Below are 20,709 nucleotides of genomic sequence, written 5' to 3'. Positions count from 1 at the left end.
TTGGGATAAGCGGTAGATTAGGAAAGTTCATCTCTAATTATGCCAACAAGGAGATTAACTGGCATCGCCGGGGACAATAGAACCTCATGTCTGGTCCCTAAGTCCCATCTCGCCCAATCTCCTCTCGGCCCAGGCGCCTAGCTCGCCAAAGAAACCCTCAGGGTCATCACCCCTCCATCCTTTCAGTGCGAACCACAGATGGCGGGCGTCTTTCCCGGCCTGGATCGCGCGCTTGAAGTACGGCGCGTACTCGTAAAGGGCCTTCAGCAGCAGCAGTCGTTAGCTTCCACAAGAAGATAGCCGAGATTGATGAGGTAAAATGGGGCGTCGCACCTTGATGTACTGACTTGCGTACTCCATGTACTCCTGGCAATATTCCGGGGTTACGTCCTCGCTTACCCGGGTAATGGAGGGATTACCATGTGCGTCGGTGACCAGGTCCACCAACAAAGCCATCTCTGGGTCAGAGAGGATGACAGGGACAATATTTCCCGTCTCCCAATCGTAGAGAGACGTGATAGAGGGCCGGCCTGTTGCCTCCACTGTGATAGACATGTTGTGGATTCCAAAATCGCCGTGATCGAGTACCAGGCGGTACAGGGAAGCTTCCTCATCGTCGTCAGCCGGTAGCATATGCGGAATGAAGCGCAGCAGCGACTGCTTGGCCTTCAGTGCGGCGGGGCCGACGGTATTGTGGTCATCCTCCCACCCGATCATGTCGCCCCCCTCGCCGATGGTGGCGTTGATCCTGGATGTGAACATGGCAACCCAAAACTCGCGCGAGGGAGCGATCGGTAGCGGAAGCTCCTTGGGCATGAAGTCGAAGATTCGTGGGAGGAGCCAAGTCTCTGTAAAGTCGGCGGGGAGAGGGAGATTAAAGAGGGATGCGCGGATTCGAGCTGCTTGAGAAAGAAGAGAGGCCTAAATCGTGTTGGATGCAAACCGTGTCAGCTTCATGGAACACAGAAAAGGATTACACACAAGGGGGGAAGGGGAGCCTATTGATGTGACAGCTGAAGTACATACCTTTCCTTCCGAACTGAGTTTGCACCATACGTTGTTCTCTCCCTCGGCCCTCTCATAGATCATCAACCGACGGCCGGCAATGTCCTTGGGTATCTCGAAGTGAGGGCCGGTGTGCTGGACCGGGGACCGGTAGTAGATAAGGCGCGAGGCTAAGATGGCGGGGATTGGCTGTACGAGAGTGCAGACATCGGCCTCGAACTAGAGCTCTTGGAGCAGAAAGTCCATGGTAGAGCCGTCGTAGTACGGCATGTTTACGTCGCCACGAGCCAGACGCGCGACGAGATGTTGGCCGTCTGACATATCCAAGTAAAAGCCCTCTGTTGTGCACCCGTTAGGCACTCAGTCCAGAATGGTCGTTGCTGACCAGGCGCTGCTGTTCCTCATGAAAACACTCACATAGTTGTTGGATCCCTTGGAGACAAACGGTATGTCCAACACCTGGGTTCCCGTGATCCCCTCAACCTCCTGGATAAGGGAGTTGACGTCCCAATGCTTGAATGGGCTGTTGCCAGTCCGTACGAGAGCGAGGAGTCTTTTGCCGTCATACTCGGTGTTGTCTGGCAGTTTGGGCCAGTAATCACGGATGTATCCATGGTCGGAGGCCATGGCGAGAAAGTTCGTTGGTGGCTCCGTGCGCGGATGAGCTTTCTGTGTTGAAATATCCCACGGCCTAGGTACGTACCTAACCTGACTGAAAGATCAACGCTAAATCGACGGTGAGCTCAATCATTGTTTGCCTTACTCCGGTCGCCGCAAGGTCACCATCGATGTCTGAGCGGAACGGAGCTTGGCTCAGTACCTAGGTACTTATAGATAGAGAAAAGTCGAGCCCGAATTAAACTGGAATGGTCAAACTGTCGATAGGCATTGTTCTTGCCTCTCCCGGTTTGGGGCGGTATTTGACTCTGTGTCCAACTTCGGGGAGGCGGGAAGCGAATGCTTCCGGGCCGTAAATCCGGCGCGTCGCCGCGGCACAGACCCCAAGGGAAAAAAAACAAGCCGAATCTCCAAGTGTCGTAGCTGCCGACGAAATCTTCGACTGGAGAAAGAAAAAGAAATTTATTGAGTCACGTTTTATTTATTTAGTTTTGTTCCTTTTATTTGATCTCCTTTTTTTGTTCCTTTACTGCCTTTCTTTCTCGATTCCCGGGCCTTGTTCCCCTTTCGAGGCCCAGTCGGCTTTTTAGCCAGAGTCCCATCATGGATCCCCTCCCTCCTGCCACGGGCAGCCTTTAAAGTGATCTTGCCAGATTTCGATGACGGAGAATGCTCCGGCAACCAATGTTTGTCTGTGATGTCACCGGTGATCTGATCTCGAGGGTTACTTGTTCAATGGTGAACCTACCTGGATGGCCAGGTTCTCAACGTCGATCTTGGCCTCCAGCACCCTCTCCACCGCCCTCCTGGCCGTCGCGTAGCCGTTATCGGACGCGAGCGCTTTGCCGTGCTCGTCGACTGCTATCTCGAGGTCCGTCGTGCGCTTCTCAAGCGCTCCCATATCCCCGTTGATCGCATTGTAGAGATCATGTAGCGACTTGCCGGTATCCTACGCGGCTTTGATATACTCTTCGTTGGCGGCCTGCTCCTCGATCTGCGCCGCTGTATCTTCGACGAGCTTGCCGACAGCCGACGTGATGCTGCGGTGGTCATTACGGTGCTTGACCTCACATACGGTGACTCGCTGTCTGAGAGCATTCAGCTCGTCGTAGATTTTGGCGGTGTCGGCGGCCTGCTTTTCGGCCGCAGCGCTCTTGAGATAGTTGATTCGGGCGCGTTTGTGAATGCGCTCGGTATTGGTCAGGTCGTCCCAGTCTGGGGAGATCATGATTTCCAGTCGGTCGAGCTCCCGTCTGTCGGCGGAGCTCAGCTGGGCGGCGGGGGCACGTTGGGCTGTCTGCCTGTCATGAAGTTGGGTTGATGCCCAGTGAAACTTATTGTTGTAGGTTACATAATTGAAGCGTCGCCTCTTACTCAACCAAGGTAATTACATAGACTTCTGAAGCAAGCCTTTAATGATGTTGAAATCTCTCTGGATCACAGCCCAGTCAGCTTTAGCGATAGGGTTGAGTGCGGCGGGTTTCCACATACCAGGAGAAGCGTGACTCGTTTGTCGTGGGTGAAGATCACTGCAATTATCTGGAAGGAAGTAACTATGTACGACTCGGCAGCGGCTTGCAAGGCGCCAATTGCAGCTGGTTGGAATCGGAGATCACTCCCGATGGGATGGAGGTCCTGTACGATTTCCCCCACCCTAGCGTCAACTTAGAATGCATGTCGGTAGCCTAGGGATTTGTACGTACGAAACGCACGAAAGAGAGGAAGTCTATCAGCAGCTCGGTCGATGCCTGGTATCTCCGGATCTCCTTTAAAGCGGCATCGCCGGGCTTCGCCCTCTTCTTCCCTTTGACACCGGAGACCGTCTTGCCGCTCTTGCGAGCTACTACATGTGTGAGACTTTTGCGAGTGGCCTTTCCGCCTGTGGATTGTACTTACCCGCTGTGTTCTTGATGCAGGCCATAGTGCGAGCTGGACTTTTGTATGATCGTGGTTGTGGCTTTTATCGGAAAGATTAATGGTGCTGGAACGAAGGCTCCGTCCGGGGTCGCCTGTTAGGAAAGACCAAATGTTGGTGGTTCGTGGGACTAGATAATTTAAAAGTCGGTCCGCGAAAAGGCCAATGCCTTGTTCGGAAAGCGATGTTTATTGAGGGTCGTCGGCAACCTCTGGGGGTTCATTGTTTTGTTGTCAGTAGAGGCTGGCAGACACCGGCTTTCGACTGGACTCTGCCACAAGACCAAGCATGCCATCTCTAACTCTACGGATTTCCTCTGGGCGTCCAGAGACGGAACTTGAACCACGACGTGATTGAGAGAATGCCTAGCCCTTATGTACTTTATGCGAAGAGTGCCGCGCAAGAGGGTATTCACTTTTAACCTCAACCTTCATATAGACCATCGCCTCCAGATCTGGTGGCTACAACATCAATTCCGTACATAACTTAACGTACAGTCATCTTTCGACAATCGAAGCCCTCCATCCCTCAGCCGCGTACCCGTCCTTGGACCCAGCACCCGATAACATCGACGGCGGGCTAACCGTATGGGGCTGCTGAGATAATTGATCCGAGACGGCAGAAACAGGGCGAGAGGCGCCTGGGGCTGGGCCGGGGACGGGGACGGGGACGGTGGTTTGGTCGACAGAAGATCCCAACGCTTGTTTTCTCGGTGCTGATCCCGCCGTAACTGGTGGTGTCGCGTCCAACTCGAATCTCTGTCCTTGAACGCCCCCAGGGAGAGGCGGGCTGACGGACACGGCGGGGAGCTTGTGCTTTCCCATACCTAGCCTATCACCCCAGATCGTACTGTGGGTTTCATCCAACTCGGCCTTGCCTCTGAATGGTGACAGCGGTTCGAGTTCGCCGCCGGGTTTGGCCAAGTTGTTGTTGTTGTGATCCGCTGCATCTGGTACGCTCCCCTTCCTCCGTCGCACCCGAAGAGACCAGATAATGGCAAGTGCCATGCAAAGAGCAACCAGCACAGCTCCCACCGAGATCCCTACTATTGCGCCCGTTGGGAGAGGTGCTTCTTCGCTTGAAGCCGAATTTTCACCCGGAGTTGATGTAATGGTTGTGGGGGAACCCGAGCCTTCGACCAACCCCAGATCGCTGGGTTGCCACACCAGTTGGACCGCAGGGGCAAGAGTTGTTGCAATCCCCAAGGGTTTCTGTGTGGTTGTTAAAAGTAGAGGGATGATGATGGTTGTGGTATTCCACCTAGGACCCGAGCCACTCGGGTTTCCAACCTCGAATGTTTCAATCCTGGTTGACGTCGATGAGATCGTGGAGGCGACGGTGTCCGTGCCCACTATCACCTCACTAAGCGTGTTTTTGTCGTTCGCTCCGCAGTGCGTAAAACTAAAAGTCCCCTCGAACATGGTCGAGACGCATCGAGGTCCGGCGGAGGCCGCGAGTGGGTTGACTGAGCCGTAGACGAATTCGAGGCCCCTGAGATGAGATGGGTGTCAACCAATATCCCAAGAAGAGGGTGAGGGGACCAGGGATTGGACTTACGTTGGACAGCAAAAGGCCGCGGTCTCTCCCTTTTCCAACTTGCCTATCACATCACGGGCGCTAAATCTGTCGGTCATTTCCGCGCTGACGACAGTCGCGGTGGTCCACCCGGACGGGCACACCAACCCGGGCGAGTACATTGCGAACCGCTCCCAGGTATGATTGCCGGGCAAGCATGGCCTTGGGTTATCATGACAATCGGTATAATACGGGCGACACACCTCCTGGTATCTGAGCGAGGACGCGATAAAACAGTCTCGGCAGGTTGGCGGTGGTGTGAAGGTCGTTGTAAGTGGTCCGAGATTGTTGCGTGTGGAAGACGCAATCGAGGTGGGTGTTGGGAATGCGTAAACACTAGACATCATGGATAATGCCCGGTGATGAGAGGGCGAAAGAAGTTGCTGAATTGTTCAAGATGTTTGTGGCTCTCCGAGTTGGCGCCTGGAGGTCGAATCTCGGAATATAATTGTACCAGCCATGCCAACCTTACGTTGCTGCAGGGCCCATCCGTCCCATCGTTCAGGCCGCCCTGGGCGGGGGGAGGAGAAGATGGCGGGGAAGGAACGGAGGGTTCTATTGCAGAACCACGAACGTCTTCCGGTAACGAATTTGTTCTGGTCCAGAGGCGCGGCAGGCCAGGAGTCAACAGCGGGTGGTTGGAGGTCGACCCGACGTCGTATTTGCTGCGTTGTGCTGTACGACTTGTGATGTGATTCCTGTGTAACCCTTGGCCTCAGCCCGTGGGTGCTACATAGTGGTCTCTCGTCAAAAAAAACAAGGGCCAATGCCGGCTGCCGAGATGAGAGGGTCCTTCGTTCAAGGCCGCGGGCGCCTCCCCGACTGTTTTCGGAGGCATTCACGCTCGGGCCAGGTGGGAACTGGGCAGCCTTTTGCAACCGATTTGACAAGGAGGGGCTTCTCTGGCCTTATTCGCATTTCCATCATGCTCCAAACAACAAGGGAAAGGAGAATGGAGATTGACTTTTAAATTACTGAAATAGTACTGCCAGCAACGTGCAGTTTGGTCACAGCCCCTATTGGGCCACTCTCGCAAACACCGGCATGTACTCGAGCGGGCAGTTCACCTCGATGGTTTGACCACCGTCAAACGTCTCAGCACCATCAACGGCTGTCCATTTAGGGCCCGCCGGGAGGTACACCTTGATCTTTTCCACTCCCGGCTCCATCACGGGGCAGCAGAGGAACTTCGGCCCAAACATATACTGTTGGCCCGTCTCCCAGCAGCGCGGATCTTCGGGGAACTCGTAGAACAACGTCCTCATGACCGGAGTGCCCTTCTTGTGCGCCTCCTCCATGAGCTCGCGGATGTACGGGCGCATTCTCTCCCGAATCTCCATGTACACCTTGCAGATGTCGTACACTTTCGGCCCGTACGACCACACTTCGTTGGGCGCGCCGCTCAGACAGGTCGCCCCGCCCGTCGTGCCGTGCTGCGGCTGGTGCGGTTCGCGGTCACCGTGCAAGCGGAAGACGGGGCAGAACGTGCCAAATTGGAACCAACGCGTGAACAACTGGCGGAACCCCTCGTCGTTCGGGTCCCCGCCGTGAAACCCGCCAATGTCCGTCGTCCACCATGGAATGCCAGCGATACCCATGTGCAAGCCAGCTGACAACTGATCTCGGAGGCTGGACCACGAGGACGCAATGTCGCCGCTCCATACCAGCGCGCCGTACCTTTGGCTGCCCGCCCAAGCACAGCGCACAAGGTTGACAATATCATCCTGGCCCTCGCTCTTCATGCCCTCGTAGAAGCCTTGCGAGTATTCGAGAGGGTAAATGTTGCCAACACTGAGATTAGAGCCGCGGTGGTAGGTGTAGTTGTCGAAGTCGTATGCCGAGTACTCGGGCTCGGCCTCGTCCAGCCAGAACACTTTGATCCCCTTGGAGTAGTAGTTCTGCTTCACCTTCTCCCACACGTACTTCCGGGCCGCGGGGTTGGTAGCGTCGAAATGCACCGTCTCGCCTTGGAAATCCATGGCTATCCGCAAACCACGGTTTACCCGGATCAGCAGCCCCCGCTCGAGCATCTCCTCCCAGTTCTCGGACCGCTTGTCAACTGTCGGCCAGATCGAAACCATCAACTCCACGTCCATCTCCTTCAGTTCCTCGACCATGGCATCCGGATCCGGCCAGTACGTCGGATCGAATTTTAGGTCTCCTTGAAGTGGCCAATGGAAGTAGTCGACTACTATGAGCGACAACGGTAGTCCTCGACGCTTATACTCCCTCGCCACATCCAACAACTCCTCCTGGGTCTGATACCTCAACTTGCTCTGCCAAAACCCCAACCCATACTCGGGCATCCTCGGCACCGTCCCCGTCACCCCCGCATACGCCTCCACGATCTCCGCCGGCGTATCCCCCGCCACCACCCAATAATCCAACACCCCCGTCGAATACGCCTCAAAACTCATCACATTCTTCCCCAGCACCGCCCGCCCCACACCAGGGTTATTCCACAGCAGCCCATACCCCAACGACGACAACAAAAACGGCACGCTCGCCTGCGAATTCCGATGCGCCAGCTCCAAATCCGCCCCCTTCAGATCGAACAGCGCCTGCTGGTACTGGCCCATCCCATACAGCTTCTCGGCCGGGTCCAGACTTTCCAGCCGCAGGGTCAGGTGGGCGGCGCCGTTGCCTGATGGGACGGTCTTGAACTCGCGCGCGGGGATGTTGAGCGCGCTGCACTTGGGGTCGCGCACGTCGACGCGTGTGCGCGTGTACTCCTCGAGGAGGGGGTTGCCGGTGCGGGTGTGGGTGAGGGTGAGTTTGCCGCGGTGCGTGAGGGTCGCGCGGATGGTGCCGTGGGTGAGGGTGGCGGGGGTGTTGAGGTCTGGGGGGGTGGTGATGGAGGGGGGAGGGGTGGAGGGGCGTGGGAGGAGGGCCCAGTCGTCGGTGGGCATGCTGGGTTGGTGGGTGGCGCGGATGCGGAGGGCGTTGGGACCCCATGGTTCGATCCAGAGGGTTTCGGAGTCGTAGGTGTAGATGAGGCGGTTGTCTTGTTGGGAGAGCATTTTGAGGGGTTGGGTGGGTGGTGGTTTAATGGTGGTTTGGTGGGTGGTCTATTGCGTGGGGTGTTTGTCGTGTGGCCTGTGGGTTGCGAGGAAGAAATTGACACTCAACCCAATTCGTGGTCATTGGGGTGCTTTGTCGGGAAAAGCATTCGAGCTGCGCGGGATGATGAACCGGTGTTCACTTATAAAAGGCATTGGTGACCAGGTTGATGCATGTCGGGCGTAGATCTTCCGTGGAGGGACACAACGCGGGACGTTGGGGTTGCCCCTCCCCCGCTCCTTCCCCGTCTAACACCGGGGCCGTGGAGCAAGAAGCGGGCCCGGCGACGGAAGAGTCCTTCGGAGTGGCTCCTTACGGGACCCCGCATCCAAAGTTCGTGAGGAGACAACCGCAGTTCGCGCGAGCCATCTCCGATAGGCGCAGATACTGCAGCAGGGCAACATACTTCTGCAGCACTGCACACAAGACGCGGTTCTGCGCTCGGAGTGGTGGATGATCAAGCGCACCAATCCCGAGTTCTGACACTGTTGCCCACATGGATGCGAAAACTTGTTATGCCAAAGATCCGACATCTATCGTTGGAATCATGGATGCAAGGCATATCAGGTCTATTCACAAGGACGCTTTGCTCCTGCCCGCGCCTCTATATTTCTGGGCACCCAAGCCGCAGACTCTCAAATACCCGCTCCAGATCATCCAGAAAAAGAAAACGCCATCATATGTGCAGACCCAAATCCTCCAAAATGGTCATTAACTCGCTGTATATCAACGCTCATATGCCAACCAGCTGATTAACTCAAGAACTGAAAAAGATCGCTCACCCCACCCTTCCTTCCCCACCTAAAGCACCCACGCCAACAGATTCACCACCCCCAACACCACCGCCCCAAGTCCCACCTCAATCCCCCTCTCCGCCGCATTCTCCCCCGACCCCGACCCCCCCGTCGGCTGCAGCGCCCCGCCCGTCACACTCGTCCCCCCCGGCCCACTCTGCGCCGGTCCCGGCCCGCCCTCCATCCCCGTCGGCAGTCTCCCCGTGAACGTCCCCACGGGCGGCCTCGTAGCCGTCACATCCAGGGTATTCCCCTTGCCCGTCGGCGTGGGCAGCTCCGTGCACTGCCCCGTCGAACTCGGCACCGCATTCGCCCCCGACCCGATGGCAACCAAGTTCGTCCCGCAGTTCGCGGCCTGCGCAATATGCAGGTTGCGGTTGTCCTGGTCGTAGACGACGTAAGCCGCGCGCAGGAAGGTGTCGCCGAGGATGGGCTCCTGGTCCTCGGGGCTGACGCCCAGGATGCAGTAGGCGCCGTTCTGCCAGACGAATTCGTTGAGCGGCACGCGGATGGTCTTGCCGGCGAAGTAGAAGTCGATGGACCCGGCCATGTCGGTGTAGTCGCACGGCAGGATGTAGAAGCCCGAGTCGGCGTCGTAGAGCGCGTCGGGGAAGGAGGCGGCGAGGGCCTCGAAGATGCGCGTGGGCAGGTGGGAGAGGGTGGCGCCGGTGTCGAGGAAGACCGGGACGGCGAGTTCTTCGGATTGGACGATGGAGCCGTCGGGGAGGGTCAGGCCGACGCCGGTCATGGTGACGTAGTAACGGTCGGCGCCGCTGGGGGTTTCGTCCTGCGGGATGATGGGGAGCTTGGCGAGCTTGCCGATGAACTTGCCCGTGTCGACACCGCCGAAGATGATGGCGCCGGTGGGGTTGTCGACGCCCCGCAGGTCGACGCTAAAGGCCCGGCTCTTGATGAGCCCCTGGTCGACCATGGTGTCGAGGATGTAGGGGTACTCGTTGACGCCTAGGATGGGTGGGGATACCCCCAAAATGCCGAGCGGGATCTTGTGGGACTCGAGGGCGATGCCGATGATCTGGTTCTCGATCGTTGCAGCTGTGGTTCCGCAGACGTTAGTATGTATGCACCCTCAAGACCCGGCCGTGCGGGGCTTCATTGGAGACTTACATCCGATTGTCACCGTTTCCGAGACATATTGGACCGTCGCATTCCCGATGCCGTAGCGGAGGGTGTCGACGTAATCGGTGACATTGAGGGTGCTACTCTTCTCGTAGTTGAATTGCGCAAACTGGGCGCAGTCGGACGGGAGGTTGGCCGTCTCGCACACGGGGTTGATCCAGGTATTGGGCGAGCCCGTGTCGAGGATCAATGTGATTTTTTGCGGGGGTGTCCCGATCTCGATCTCGACTCCGTATCTTGTCCCGAACCTCTGGTTTTGAACCTCCACCTCGTTTTGCCGTGCTCGCAAATTCGGGCCCGAGCCGGCGATCTGTCGAACGGGGGACCGGATTATGCCGTCGCCTCGTGCGACGATCCGGTTAGGCTCGGAAGCCCCTGCGGCGGCTGGCGCCAATAATGACGCAGCGAGAATAACCGGGAGCATGCTGGCGTGGTCCAGTCTCACCGGCGTCAAAGCTGGCGGGGAGGGAAGGTAAAAAGAAGGAAAAGGGACAATCAACGGGGTGGAGGTTGGAAGCGGACCACGCCAGCGTCGATTGCTGGGGGCTGCATGGTTTATACGGGGGTGTTTAATCTGTCGTGTGGTAGGGGCCGGGGCACAGTGGGCGGCTGTTCTGGGCCCAGCCTCTCATGCTTCTTCAGGCTTGGAGGAGCAGTGAGGAGCTGCGTCACCCTTTGCCGTTTTAGTACCGAGGCGGATGCGGCTGGGACTTGGCCCGCGGGGGGTGGGTTGCGCCGAGAAGTGATTGGGCGGCAGTTTGACATTTTGGGGAAGTTGGAGATGAGCCAGGCCCAACGAGCGCACGCTCAATCAATGGTTTCACGTGGCGGAGGTCTCGGAGCAATGCGGAGGAACAGAATGGGGCAGAGCCTCAGCCAGTGACCACTCGCTCCAAACCTCGTATCTTGGCCTTTCTCGGACTGGAGTTGCTTCGCCACGGCCAAGTCGCCATGATGCCCGTTTCTAACTTGGGAATTATGGATGTTTGCTTGGCGGATTCGCGAGGATGAGGAATCAAGCTGGGAGAAGATCTTCAACGGTCGAAGTCAGCAAACACGGTGCACGTTGCCAAATTCATCAGATGAACCCCAGTAACCCCGTCCCGGCCCAGACCGCAACCTCGCTAAACGTCCCACTTTGGGGAAGGTGGCGCCCAGACCTGACGATGCCCTGTCTCAAACTTCAACAGACATGCCTTTCTGATCTGGATCACCAAGCGAAACCGTTGGTATGATGCCCAGTAATATCCACTTTGAGTTGAGCTTATTTCAACTTCCTGCGCGTGGCTACGATTTACTGATCGTTTGTGCAGCGGTACCTGAGGGACTTTGACCGTTTCTCGTTCCTGGGCCAGGAGGATGTTGGGTTTCCTGCCTGGATGAACCTTGCGGCCTCGCAGCTGACGCGGCAACAAGTCTTGAGCTCGCCGCCGCTGACATTGAAGGAACGCCCACACACTTCCGCCATTTCCGGTTGCAACATTATAATTGGTGTTTACCTATTATCAACCATCTTCAATGGGTTCCTCCCAATCAGTCCCTAGCTTTCCTGGCAGTACCCAAGAGGAAGCCGAACAAGTAAAACCCTCCCCCCGTCCGGTTACTACGAAATCGTACCGCGAAGTGCTCGACCTTCGAGTCCACTTTGGCACCCAAGCTGGCGCTTCCGCGCATGGTTTCCCCAGTACAGGTGGCGTGTACATACTCTCTTGCTCTGCTGCGGAGCTCGACTTTCTCGGCCTTGGCCGGTTTGACATCGCCCAACCATCCACTGACCCGGCTAGTCAGGATGCGTTTTGCGCCAAAATGCGACTGCTCGGCCCCGAATGGTGGCCGAGCCTAGAGGCCTACAGCAAGGCAGAGCGGCTCGACTTCACGCACAAAGCGTATAACCGGAGAGGGATAGTACGCTTCATCGGGGTTTCGTCCGAAGGTGGGGTGTGGGGTCTCGTGGTGGAAGAAGAAGACTGTTACAACAGGCAGCTAGGGAGAATAAACAACGCCGGAGACATGGAGGAAAAGTGTGCGCAGATCAAGAGGTTTGGCGGCACCTTTTACGAAGATCAGAGGGACTGTCCGCTTCTCGACTTCAAGTCTCCGTTCCCAGAGCGGGCCACCGCCCATCTTCTGCTTGCGGATGGTGATGCTAATAACCGGGAGATTACGCGCAGTCTCATGGCAGAGTTGGGGTTCACACAGGTCACAACAATTGGGGACGACAAGGAAGCCCTCTCCTTCCTGTTGGCAACTGCGAAGAACAAGGCGCAGAGGAAACCGGACATCATTTTCGTCGACCCGGAACTGCCTGTGATCGACGGTCAGGAGTGTGTCCGACTCCTGAGATCCGAGCCCAGTTATACCCAGTACTATTACCACCTCTCAGTCGTTGGCATGCCGCGCCATGCAATGCTGGGCGACAAAAACCTGCGAGGTTCCCCCATGAGGGGTGTGCACGCCGTTATTTCCCGGCCGATCCGAAAGGAACAACTGGAAAGAATACTTGTCCACTTGGCTCTCAGTGGTGGACGCCGGTTCCTGCTCTCCGGACCAGATACCGACGATGCTCGCCGAGGTGCCACGATTTTCGAGAAAATATACGCAGTCATGATGAGCGTGCCGTGACGGTTCAACATAACGGGCTCCTGCGCGGCACGACATTGACAAATCGGGTGGACTCCCACATTCTCTCCTCTGGGAAAGCCAGCAGGATCAGCTTGGGCCAAGTGATGGAACTTTGCGCGGCGGGCGTCCCCAAGTTTCTTTTCGTCGGCGCCGGTTTCCAGCCCGTTGCAACACAAGAGCATTACATCCATGGTTGCACCAATAGATCGTTATCCGATTTCCCTAGGTACCTTGTATTTCGCTCAAGCTGGTCAATTGTAACTAAAGTGATGTTGTGGGGCCGCTGAAAGAGACCGCCTCGACTCATTTGGCGTTTTGGAGACCCGACTGTCTATAGTTCAAGAAGAATATTAATCTCGGAAATAACTTTGTCAGGTCCAAGAGCTAAAAAGTCCAATCTGATCGTGCGATTGCAGGGGGTTGTGTTGTTCTGGACTCGTTCAAAAGGCCTTTCGCCAGGCAGCCAGGCACCAGTGCCCCACAAATGACCTGGGACCCACCGCCTGCCTGCTGGCCCAGAGGCTAAGGAACATGACTGCTAACAGAATTGTGCGGCAGACTTCATGGTAAATTGTTAAGACTTCAAATGTTCATTGAGCCCCTGAATTTTGTTGTTGACGATGCATTCGAGTATTTAAACACAACAGATATCCTTAGAGTTTGGCTTTCAATTTCATCAGAAACCATCTCATTCAGCCCTTCCTTCAAATCACTCTATCTGCGGCTCGAAGGTCACGATGATCCAACTTGACAACTTCCCAACCGACGAAGTCACCGAGGTCTATCAGCGATGTGTCCTCGTGTCGGGCAAATGCAACACCGACTCTGCGCTGGAGCAGAATGACGGACATGTTCTAGTCGAAACGGATGACGGGTTTGGCAAAACCCTGTTTCCCGAACAACGATGGCCCATGTGCCATGGCCACTTCAAGGCCCTCTTGCTGCTCTCGCCTGGCCTCAACAAGGTCGCCATCACAACCCAAGATGATGCTCGCACCGAGGTACAGTATCCCGCATCCGTCTCAAGCATCACAATCTCACAAACATACAGCTCTCCATCCGCTATGTGCCTCTCCTGCAGACGCCACCGCTGCACTTGGCCATCCTGGTCGCGAAGGACTCCCCCCTCCTGATGGACTGCCCTCCCGCAAAGTTCGGCGGCATCTCAACCGCCCACTCCGACCTCCCCGCCGCCATCGCCAAATTCCGCATGACAGCCTACATGTGGCAGGCCCTCACAGCCGAGGACCTCCGCGCGAAAGGCCTCGGCCGCCGCGCGTTCCGCCTCGAAGAGGAATGGTCCACCGACACCCTCAGCCAGCGCAGCCAACACACCCCCGCCGCCGCCACCGTCCCCAAAGTCCACCTCATCCGCACCGACAAAACCGTCGCCCAACTCCGTGACGCCAACCTCGCCCAACAAAACCCCAACGCCCGCCAACCCGACGACCTCCACAAGATCTTCACCACCGCCCTCCTCGCCCACGGCGCCCCCTTCACCACCCACGCCCGCCCCATAGTCGCGGGCCTCATCCTCGACTCCCACTACACCACCCCCGACACGACCACCACGAGTAACAACTCCCCCCTCATCCTCGCGCACGCCGCCCTCGGCAGCCACGACCCGCGCGGCCTCTCCCTTGGCATCTTCGGCAGCCACCTCTGCTACGCCTGGCCGCGCTTCCTCGAGGAGGTCCCCTCCTGCCTGCTCGACCCCACACCCCCCGGCGACACGGTGGGTAATGACAACGGGGAGTGTGATTCCATGTGGAGAGCGTGTGCGGTCGGGCAGGGGGCGTTTTTGCATGAGGTGGGCCATGCGTTGGGGGCGCCGCATTCGGAGGGGATTATGCTGAGGGGGTATTCGCCGGATTGGGGGAGGGGGTTTTTGGGGGGGGTGAGAGCCAGGGTTAGGGGGGAGGTTGGTGGTAAGGGGGGGTTGGAGGCGGTTGTGGCGGGGGAGGGGCATGAGTGTCGGTGGGCGGTGAGTGATGCGTTGAAGTTTAGGATGTTGAGGCAGTTTTGGCTGCCGGGGGATGGGGAGGTGGCGAAGGAGGCGCCGGCGGTGGAGGTTGGGGAGGGTGAGGATGATGCGCGGGAGAGTATGTTTGTGGATGTGACCTGCGAGGCGGGGATTGCGAGGGTGGTGTTTTCTCCGCTGGGGAAGTCGGATGAGGAGGAAGACAGGGTTTCGGTCACAAACCCGTTGAAGTCCCTCCGGTACTCGTACGCGGATCTCGCGAGTCGGTTTAGCACCAAGGGCCTCGGGCTGAACGTCACCGGCATGAACGGCAAGGAGTACTCCATCGACAATATCTGGAAATTGTTCCAGCGGAGGACGAGCATTCTGGTTCCGGGCACCAAGATCCGGCTGTTGAAACAATGCGTCAGTGGCGACCGCGTAAGGAACGACGAAGAGAATAATTGGGACTGGGCCGTCATGCTGAAGAAGCGGGACAAGAAGGGCAACCTCGTGGCTGCGTCCAAGATTGATCTCCGTGTCGGCTGCTCCTTGGACGGGGCGGTGGTCTACTACGAAGATGGGACCAAGATTCCTTGCGGACCTCGCGGCAAAAACGGACAGGACCCATCGATGGGCGGCCACCAAGCGAGGAAGCTGGTGCTTCCCCGGGATGTGGAGATCTCCAAGGTTGCCGTGACGCGGGAGGGTGGGTGGTCGCTCGGTGGGCTGCGGATGTGGCTTTCCAATGGCAAGGCGATGGGAGCGCTCAACTACCGGCGAGATGAGTCAATGGTAGACACGCTAGGCAAGTTGCCCCATGGCTGATTGTTCCAACGGGACACTAACAAATGACAGTTCCGGCTCGGGGCCACAAGATTATCGGATTCTATGGCATCAGCGGTACATGGGGAATGTGCAGCAGCTTCGGCATTGTGACCGCTCCGCGGGATGTGGACCTCCCCGACTCTGTCTACGACATGGAGGAGCTGCAGAACAACCCCGACCGAGACCAACACCAAAGCAAGAAGCGCCGAGTGGTGTGTTACTATATTCTCTGCCCCGCGGTGGTTATTTTACTAATCACGATATATCTCTAGTGTAACGACGAGGAGGATGACGAACATATGAGCGACCCTGACGAGTCCGACGAAGACACCGACAATTCATCTAACTCAGGGGACAAGGACGAGGGATATGATGATGGCTGGGACTCGGAAGTGGAAAGGATGTACCGGGGCTGAGGATTGCCACTAATATTCGGCTTGGTTGTGTTCTCTAGCCTTACACGATGAAGAAGTCGAGTGGTGGAGGTGTCAAGAAAACTAATAATTGTCTCAACGGACTGGTCAAAGGAGCAAATGAAAAAGTTCCTTATCCGGGGTTTCTCATCCATAGGTAGCGTGGCTCTGACTGGCGTTGACTGTTCTCGTCTCGCTGTAATAAGAACATTTCCCATGGAATCCAAGCAGCATCACCCATATTTCATCTGACATGCCCTCCAATATCCGAACCCCTCAGTATCCGGTTTGCTTCTGCATCCAAGCTGTGATTCTTCCGGTTCGTTGTCGGACCCTACATCGGGGGAGGTCGGCTTAAAATGGCCCGGAATCCGTTAAAGATTGATGGCAGCCAATGAGATTAGAGCAACAAAGAGAAAAGGGAAAGCCAACCCGCGTCCTGCAGCTAAAAGCGGGAGTGCATCAGATGTGGAACTTGCCGTGCACCCTGATCCCAAGCTGCCGATTCTGAGACCAAATCACAAGACCGACGGACCCAAGAGAGGAAGGAGCGGCAAGAGTGTCTGGCCAGTGATTGGCTGAGGAGAACGGAACTCTCGAATTCCAGACGACTTCGTTGAGGTCCCGGGAATTCCTCGTTCTTTCCAGTTCCTATCCCATCTCGCGGTTTCGTGCCAGGGCTGGGCTCAAAACCTCGCTCCTCTCTCGGTCCCGCACAACTATTTACTCTCGTCCTCCACCCAAAAACCTCTTCTCATTCCACACCTTCTTTTCAAAACCGTGGAGTAAACCTACTTTCTCGGCGCGCACCGGCGGATACAATTCTCACAAGGCGAGTGCCTAACATCAAGAGTAACTCTTGATCAGCAGCAACTCACTCGCTCGATAAAGATCAAGGTGAAGAATCCCCGTCTTTCGTTCATTCGCCGCCACGTTCAAGTATCACGAAACAACAATCCCTCAAGCCCCTAACACCTACCACTGACAAACCGCCATCTGCCCTTTCCCTGATTTCACGATGACCACTTACACTAGAGCCGGGACGATGCGAGTCTTCCTTGTTCAGACGGCGCAGGGACTAACTCCCTCGTCGGGAGGCTACAATGCCAACATCAACCTTCTCCGCAGCCTCAGCAAGCAGGGTCACGATACTGCCCAGATTTGCTACGCCAATGACGACGAGATCCAAGAGCACGCCGCCCGGGCCAAGCTTAATGGCATCAACCCCAACGTTGCCATCTCTTCCCTGTCCGTTGTCGACCCTCCCGGCCAGGCCTTCGAACTGGGTGTTAAGACCTTCACTGACGAGCACAACGTTTACAATGTCACCCTTTCACGCGTCAAATTCAACAAAGCCTACCCCGTCCGGGAGTTCTAGGAAGACACCCGGGCCTACCTAGAGGTAAGTTGACAAGCCCCTTTCATCCCCTGTGCTTCCCTACCACAGTAAATGCTAACAACTAGCTCCAACAGCGCAATGCATTGACCGCAAGAATGGACTACCTTGTGAAGCTTTTCGCTAAGCACATCACCGACTTCCAGCCGACCCATGTCATCTTCAATGATCCGATCACCATGAAGCTCTCGGCATCCCACCCGATGCGCCACACGTTCAAGCGCATCAACATCATCCACACGGCCGAGCAGCTTCCCTTTGGCCCGTTTGTTGCTGGCGTCGACGGTCATTGTCTCTCTCCTGCCGCTGAGAACCGCCTTCTGCGCGATCTCGATGGGATTTGGTCCGTTTCCAATGCAGTCAAGGATTATGCCTGGACCTACGGCCGGCTGATGACCAAGTTCCTTGTCCACCCTCCCATGACCTATCTGGATAGGGGGACGGGAGGCATGCCTGTCGTACGCAACAACATTGACAAGGATGAGATCGGCATGGTCAACCCCTGCCCTCACAAAGGCCTTTCGATCCTGATTGCACTCGCCCGCAAGTTTCCTCACATGAAATTTGTCACCTGGAAGAGCTGGGGCTCCCGCACTGTCCACCTTGAGCAGCTCTATTCGCTTCCCAATGTCAAGTGAGTTTGCTTTTGCTATGGATGTGAGAAACAGGCTGATACGTTCTCCCTACCAGGATCGAGCCGACCACCAAGAATCCCGACGAAATTTGGGATCGCATCAAGGTTCTGCTGGCCCCTTCCCTGTGGCACGAGGCCTGGGGCATTATCGTGACTGAAGCTCAGCTTCGTGGCATTCCCGCCATTGCATCCAACGCGGGTGGTCTCCCTGAGGCAAAGATTGGCCTTCCCTACTGCATCCCTGTCAAGGAAGTCACCGGCAAGCGCCAGGCCAACGGCGACTACGTGGTCCCCGACCAGGACATTGCCCCCTGGGAGGAGGCTCTCCAGAAAGTCATGGGCGACAGGGAGGAGTACCAGGCCCTCCAGACCCTCACTGCCACCAAGTCTGCGGAGTGGCTCCGTGGCCTGTGCCCCCGCGCTCACGAGCAGTGGCTCCTTTCCATGATGGAGCAGAAGTAGGCACAACAAGGGTCGGGCCTCTTGGTCCTCCTGTGCCTCTTTCATTACTTCGGCTTAGCCAGCCTGACGTGGCTCCTTGTGCATATTGGTCGTTGGGGCAGAGCCCTTTGGAGCACCACAGATAGCAGTACACAGTACCCAAAATGCTACATATCACGTCACATTGGGGCCCCAGCATGTGCTTGTTCGAATGTGAATTTCTGTATGTGCCTCGGTCTTACTCTGGAGTGCCGCGGCCGGTCTTTTTGCTATCTTTGTTTGGCAACGGGACTACTGATGCCGTGAGAGTTGGGCAGCCCCATGTGATCCCAATTGCAACCATACCTAGCTACTTTGGAATTTTTGTTTTCTTAAATATTGTGCGAACCCGGATTAATAACTCAGCACATATTTCCGGAGCGAGCCCTTGATCAACCAACCCGGGTGGGGTAAAGCAACACCGCCTTCAAGTATTTTAAATAGATAACAAGGCCAGGAAAGAGAAAAATGCGTAATCGATTTGGAGCACTTTGAGGGTCCCGTGTGCAACACGTTTTAGACGCGTTCATTCTGGAGTTGGACTTGGAGATAGCTCCAGTTTACTACCCGCTCTTGCCAAACACTGCCTTCTGCTTTTTGTGAGTTCCACTGTGTTTTGTTCCAACCACCACCAACTACAAGGTGCTTTGCTATCCTGTCCCTTCCTCGACATCTGGTCCCCTCTGGCCATTGTTATTGCTGCTCTATCTTCGCCTGTTATTTGGGGATCACCAATAAAGAATAGGGGGTTCGAGGGTTCTCAGAGGAATATCCATCTTCCGAGTTTAGGAGTGGGACCGTCGTTGATGGCTGACGGCAGGGTGGAGACAATGACCCCCTGACATCGCGTGGTTGTGCATGGTGTTGCGGCTTCTCAACCTGAAAATAAATTGCCAAGCCCTTCAGGGTAACCCCTTTTCATCCTGTCATCTGGGAGATGTGCCGTCATACCCCTTTTCGATTGGTGGAACCCAGGGGGGAGGCGATAAAAGTGTAGATCATGAGAGAGAAGGAAGATGCATGAAACTTTGCGGCTGGAGATATTCAGAAACGAACTAAGGAACGGTCCAATGAGGCTGGATCGGCGCATTCGGGCAGATCCACGGCCCGCCTGCCTTGCATGCGAATCTCTAAATCGCCTTCAACAAACCCCAGACATCGTCGCAGGTGAGCGACTCCCTCAGCTCTCCATTTTTGGCAGAGTCAAAGCACAGCATTGAAGTCAGCTCCTTGGAATCTTTAACCGAGCCGCAACGTAAGTGGGATACTGTGGGGCAAAGGCGGAGAGTTTTAGCGGAGAATTTTGTTCGCGTAGAGAGCACGTTCAGCGGAGAATTTGGAGAGTTGCGCTATGGAGTTCCAAAGTAAACAGGCGTGAAGGTAACAACCTGGAAATTGGAAATGTCCGTAGTCAACGATTCTCAGTAATTGGGTTTCGAGGGTACTTAAAATTGTAATTTATGAGGATGCCTTCGAGCCAGAGAACGCCTCAACGCCATTCGCGCGCTTCAATCTCTCTTTTGGAAGTCGCGCCAAGCACGCGTGGGATTTTGGGGCAACGCTCCTGAAGCGCTTGGGGCCACCCCTGGCCGAAACATCTACCGAGAATTGCCCAGTTAGGCCATGTTTCCTCCGTTTGGGCCCCTGAGCCGATACTCCGGCGATTGGGGCCGCTCGAGCCACCTCAAGAGCCGCTCGCTTGTGCTTGGTGTCATGGCGCGCTCCGTGATTTCCAAGCGGATGCAACGCTAGAATCGCTGGATTCGGAAGCAGCAACCCACGTCCATCAACTCCCCTCCTCCGACGCAGCGCTTGGGCTTCCGTGAATGATGGGCCATGGTTTGACCACTGACCACTAACCGCTGACCACTGACCACTGAGCAGCTTGACCTCCCTCTACCTCCACCCTCAACGCGACCCAGGTTCCAGTACCATGGTTCCGTTGCGTGTGATCACCAGATTGTCTGGATGATGCGCAATCAATCATCGATGATCGTGCCTTCTGTTAAGTTCCTTCCTAAGACTGGGAGTCCGGGACCCTGCTCCTGGTTGGTGCGAGCGACAATTCTCCGTTTCGACTCCCTCCAACCAACGAAGGTGAGGGTTTCGGTGGTAGCCTTGAGCCAAGTGGCCCAAGACGGTAGTTCCGGTCCCTCACCTCTCCGTTCTTTCTCGATTGAGTCCGGCTTGGGCTCGGAGAGCATGCGCCCAGCTTGGGCCATATTGGGCTAACGACCACAACAGCCATGGGACCTGGAATGTGTATCCCTGC

The 20,709-nt window shown here is 56.3% G+C and overlaps 8 protein-coding genes across 8 annotated transcripts; 3 read left to right on the top strand and 5 right to left on the bottom strand.

Moving 5' to 3' along the window:
• On the bottom strand, positions 1–1,632 carry F5144DRAFT_639885 (uncharacterized protein; the record flags this gene model as incomplete). The annotated part of the gene is made up of 5 exons (XM_066792730.1): positions 1–261; positions 334–921; positions 1,027–1,224; positions 1,282–1,341; positions 1,423–1,632. 5 exons carry the CDS (start codon positions 1,630–1,632, stop codon positions 85–87), a joined length of 1,233 nt encoding a protein of 410 aa, XP_066645859.1. The 3' UTR covers positions 1–84.
• A 1,312-nt stretch (positions 1,633–2,944) lies between these two features.
• On the bottom strand, positions 2,945–3,638 carry F5144DRAFT_90164 (histone 3). The gene is made up of 4 exons (XM_066793542.1): positions 3,520–3,638; positions 3,327–3,463; positions 3,115–3,258; positions 2,945–3,055 (listed from the first exon to the last, which is right to left on the bottom strand). Exons 1-4 carry the CDS (start codon positions 3,542–3,544, stop codon positions 3,011–3,013), a joined length of 351 nt encoding a protein of 116 aa, XP_066645858.1. The 5' UTR covers positions 3,545–3,638; the 3' UTR covers positions 2,945–3,010.
• A 945-nt stretch (positions 3,639–4,583) lies between these two features.
• Positions 4,584–5,235, bottom strand: F5144DRAFT_589813 (uncharacterized protein; the record flags this gene model as incomplete). The annotated part of the gene is made up of 3 exons (XM_066790091.1): positions 4,584–4,670; positions 4,705–5,029; positions 5,096–5,235. The coding sequence occupies 3 exons, from the start codon at positions 5,233–5,235 to the stop codon at positions 4,584–4,586; spliced, it is 552 nt and encodes a 183-aa protein (XP_066645857.1).
• A 668-nt stretch (positions 5,236–5,903) lies between these two features.
• Positions 5,904–8,277, bottom strand: F5144DRAFT_90041 (glycoside hydrolase family 31 protein). Its single transcript, XM_066793541.1, has one exon. It carries the CDS (start codon positions 8,131–8,133, stop codon positions 6,130–6,132), a length of 2,004 nt encoding a protein of 667 aa, XP_066645856.1. The 5' UTR covers positions 8,134–8,277; the 3' UTR covers positions 5,904–6,129.
• A 697-nt stretch (positions 8,278–8,974) lies between these two features.
• F5144DRAFT_481703 (aspartic peptidase domain-containing protein) lies at positions 8,975–10,528 on the bottom strand (the record flags this gene model as incomplete). The annotated part of the gene is made up of 2 exons (XM_066785301.1): positions 8,975–10,020; positions 10,093–10,528. The coding sequence occupies 2 exons, from the start codon at positions 10,526–10,528 to the stop codon at positions 8,975–8,977; spliced, it is 1,482 nt and encodes a 493-aa protein (XP_066645855.1).
• Positions 10,529–10,734: 206 nt separating this feature from the next.
• On the top strand, positions 10,735–12,726 carry F5144DRAFT_589811 (uncharacterized protein; the record flags this gene model as incomplete). The annotated part of the gene is made up of 4 exons (XM_066790090.1): positions 10,735–10,759; positions 10,886–11,088; positions 11,418–11,419; positions 11,649–12,726. 4 exons carry the CDS (start codon positions 10,735–10,737, stop codon positions 12,724–12,726), a joined length of 1,308 nt encoding a protein of 435 aa, XP_066645854.1.
• Positions 12,727–13,273: 547 nt separating this feature from the next.
• On the top strand, positions 13,274–16,146 carry F5144DRAFT_504513 (putative peptidase family-domain-containing protein). The gene is made up of 5 exons (XM_066786434.1): positions 13,274–13,727; positions 13,808–14,536; positions 14,855–15,395; positions 15,545–15,726; positions 15,787–16,146. The coding sequence occupies exons 1-5, from the start codon at positions 13,464–13,466 to the stop codon at positions 15,928–15,930; spliced, it is 1,860 nt and encodes a 619-aa protein (XP_066645853.1). The 5' UTR covers positions 13,274–13,463; the 3' UTR covers positions 15,931–16,146.
• A 799-nt stretch (positions 16,147–16,945) lies between these two features.
• F5144DRAFT_598999 (uncharacterized protein) lies at positions 16,946–18,419 on the top strand (the record flags this gene model as incomplete). The annotated part of the gene is made up of 4 exons (XM_066790979.1): positions 16,946–17,251; positions 17,306–17,329; positions 17,401–17,957; positions 18,014–18,419. The coding sequence occupies 4 exons, from the start codon at positions 16,946–16,948 to the stop codon at positions 18,417–18,419; spliced, it is 1,293 nt and encodes a 430-aa protein (XP_066645852.1).
• Positions 18,420–20,709: the final 2,290 nt, after the last annotated feature.

This window comes from Chaetomium tenue (assembly GCF_020726465.1).
Source record: "Chaetomium tenue strain MPI-SDFR-AT-0079 chromosome Unknown F5144scaffold_2, whole genome shotgun sequence".
Classification (NCBI taxonomy): Eukaryota; Fungi; Ascomycota; class Sordariomycetes; order Sordariales; family Chaetomiaceae; genus Chaetomium; species Chaetomium tenue.
Note: the sequence above shows the minus strand (reverse complement) of the source record. Positions and strands in the feature narration are given on the sequence as shown.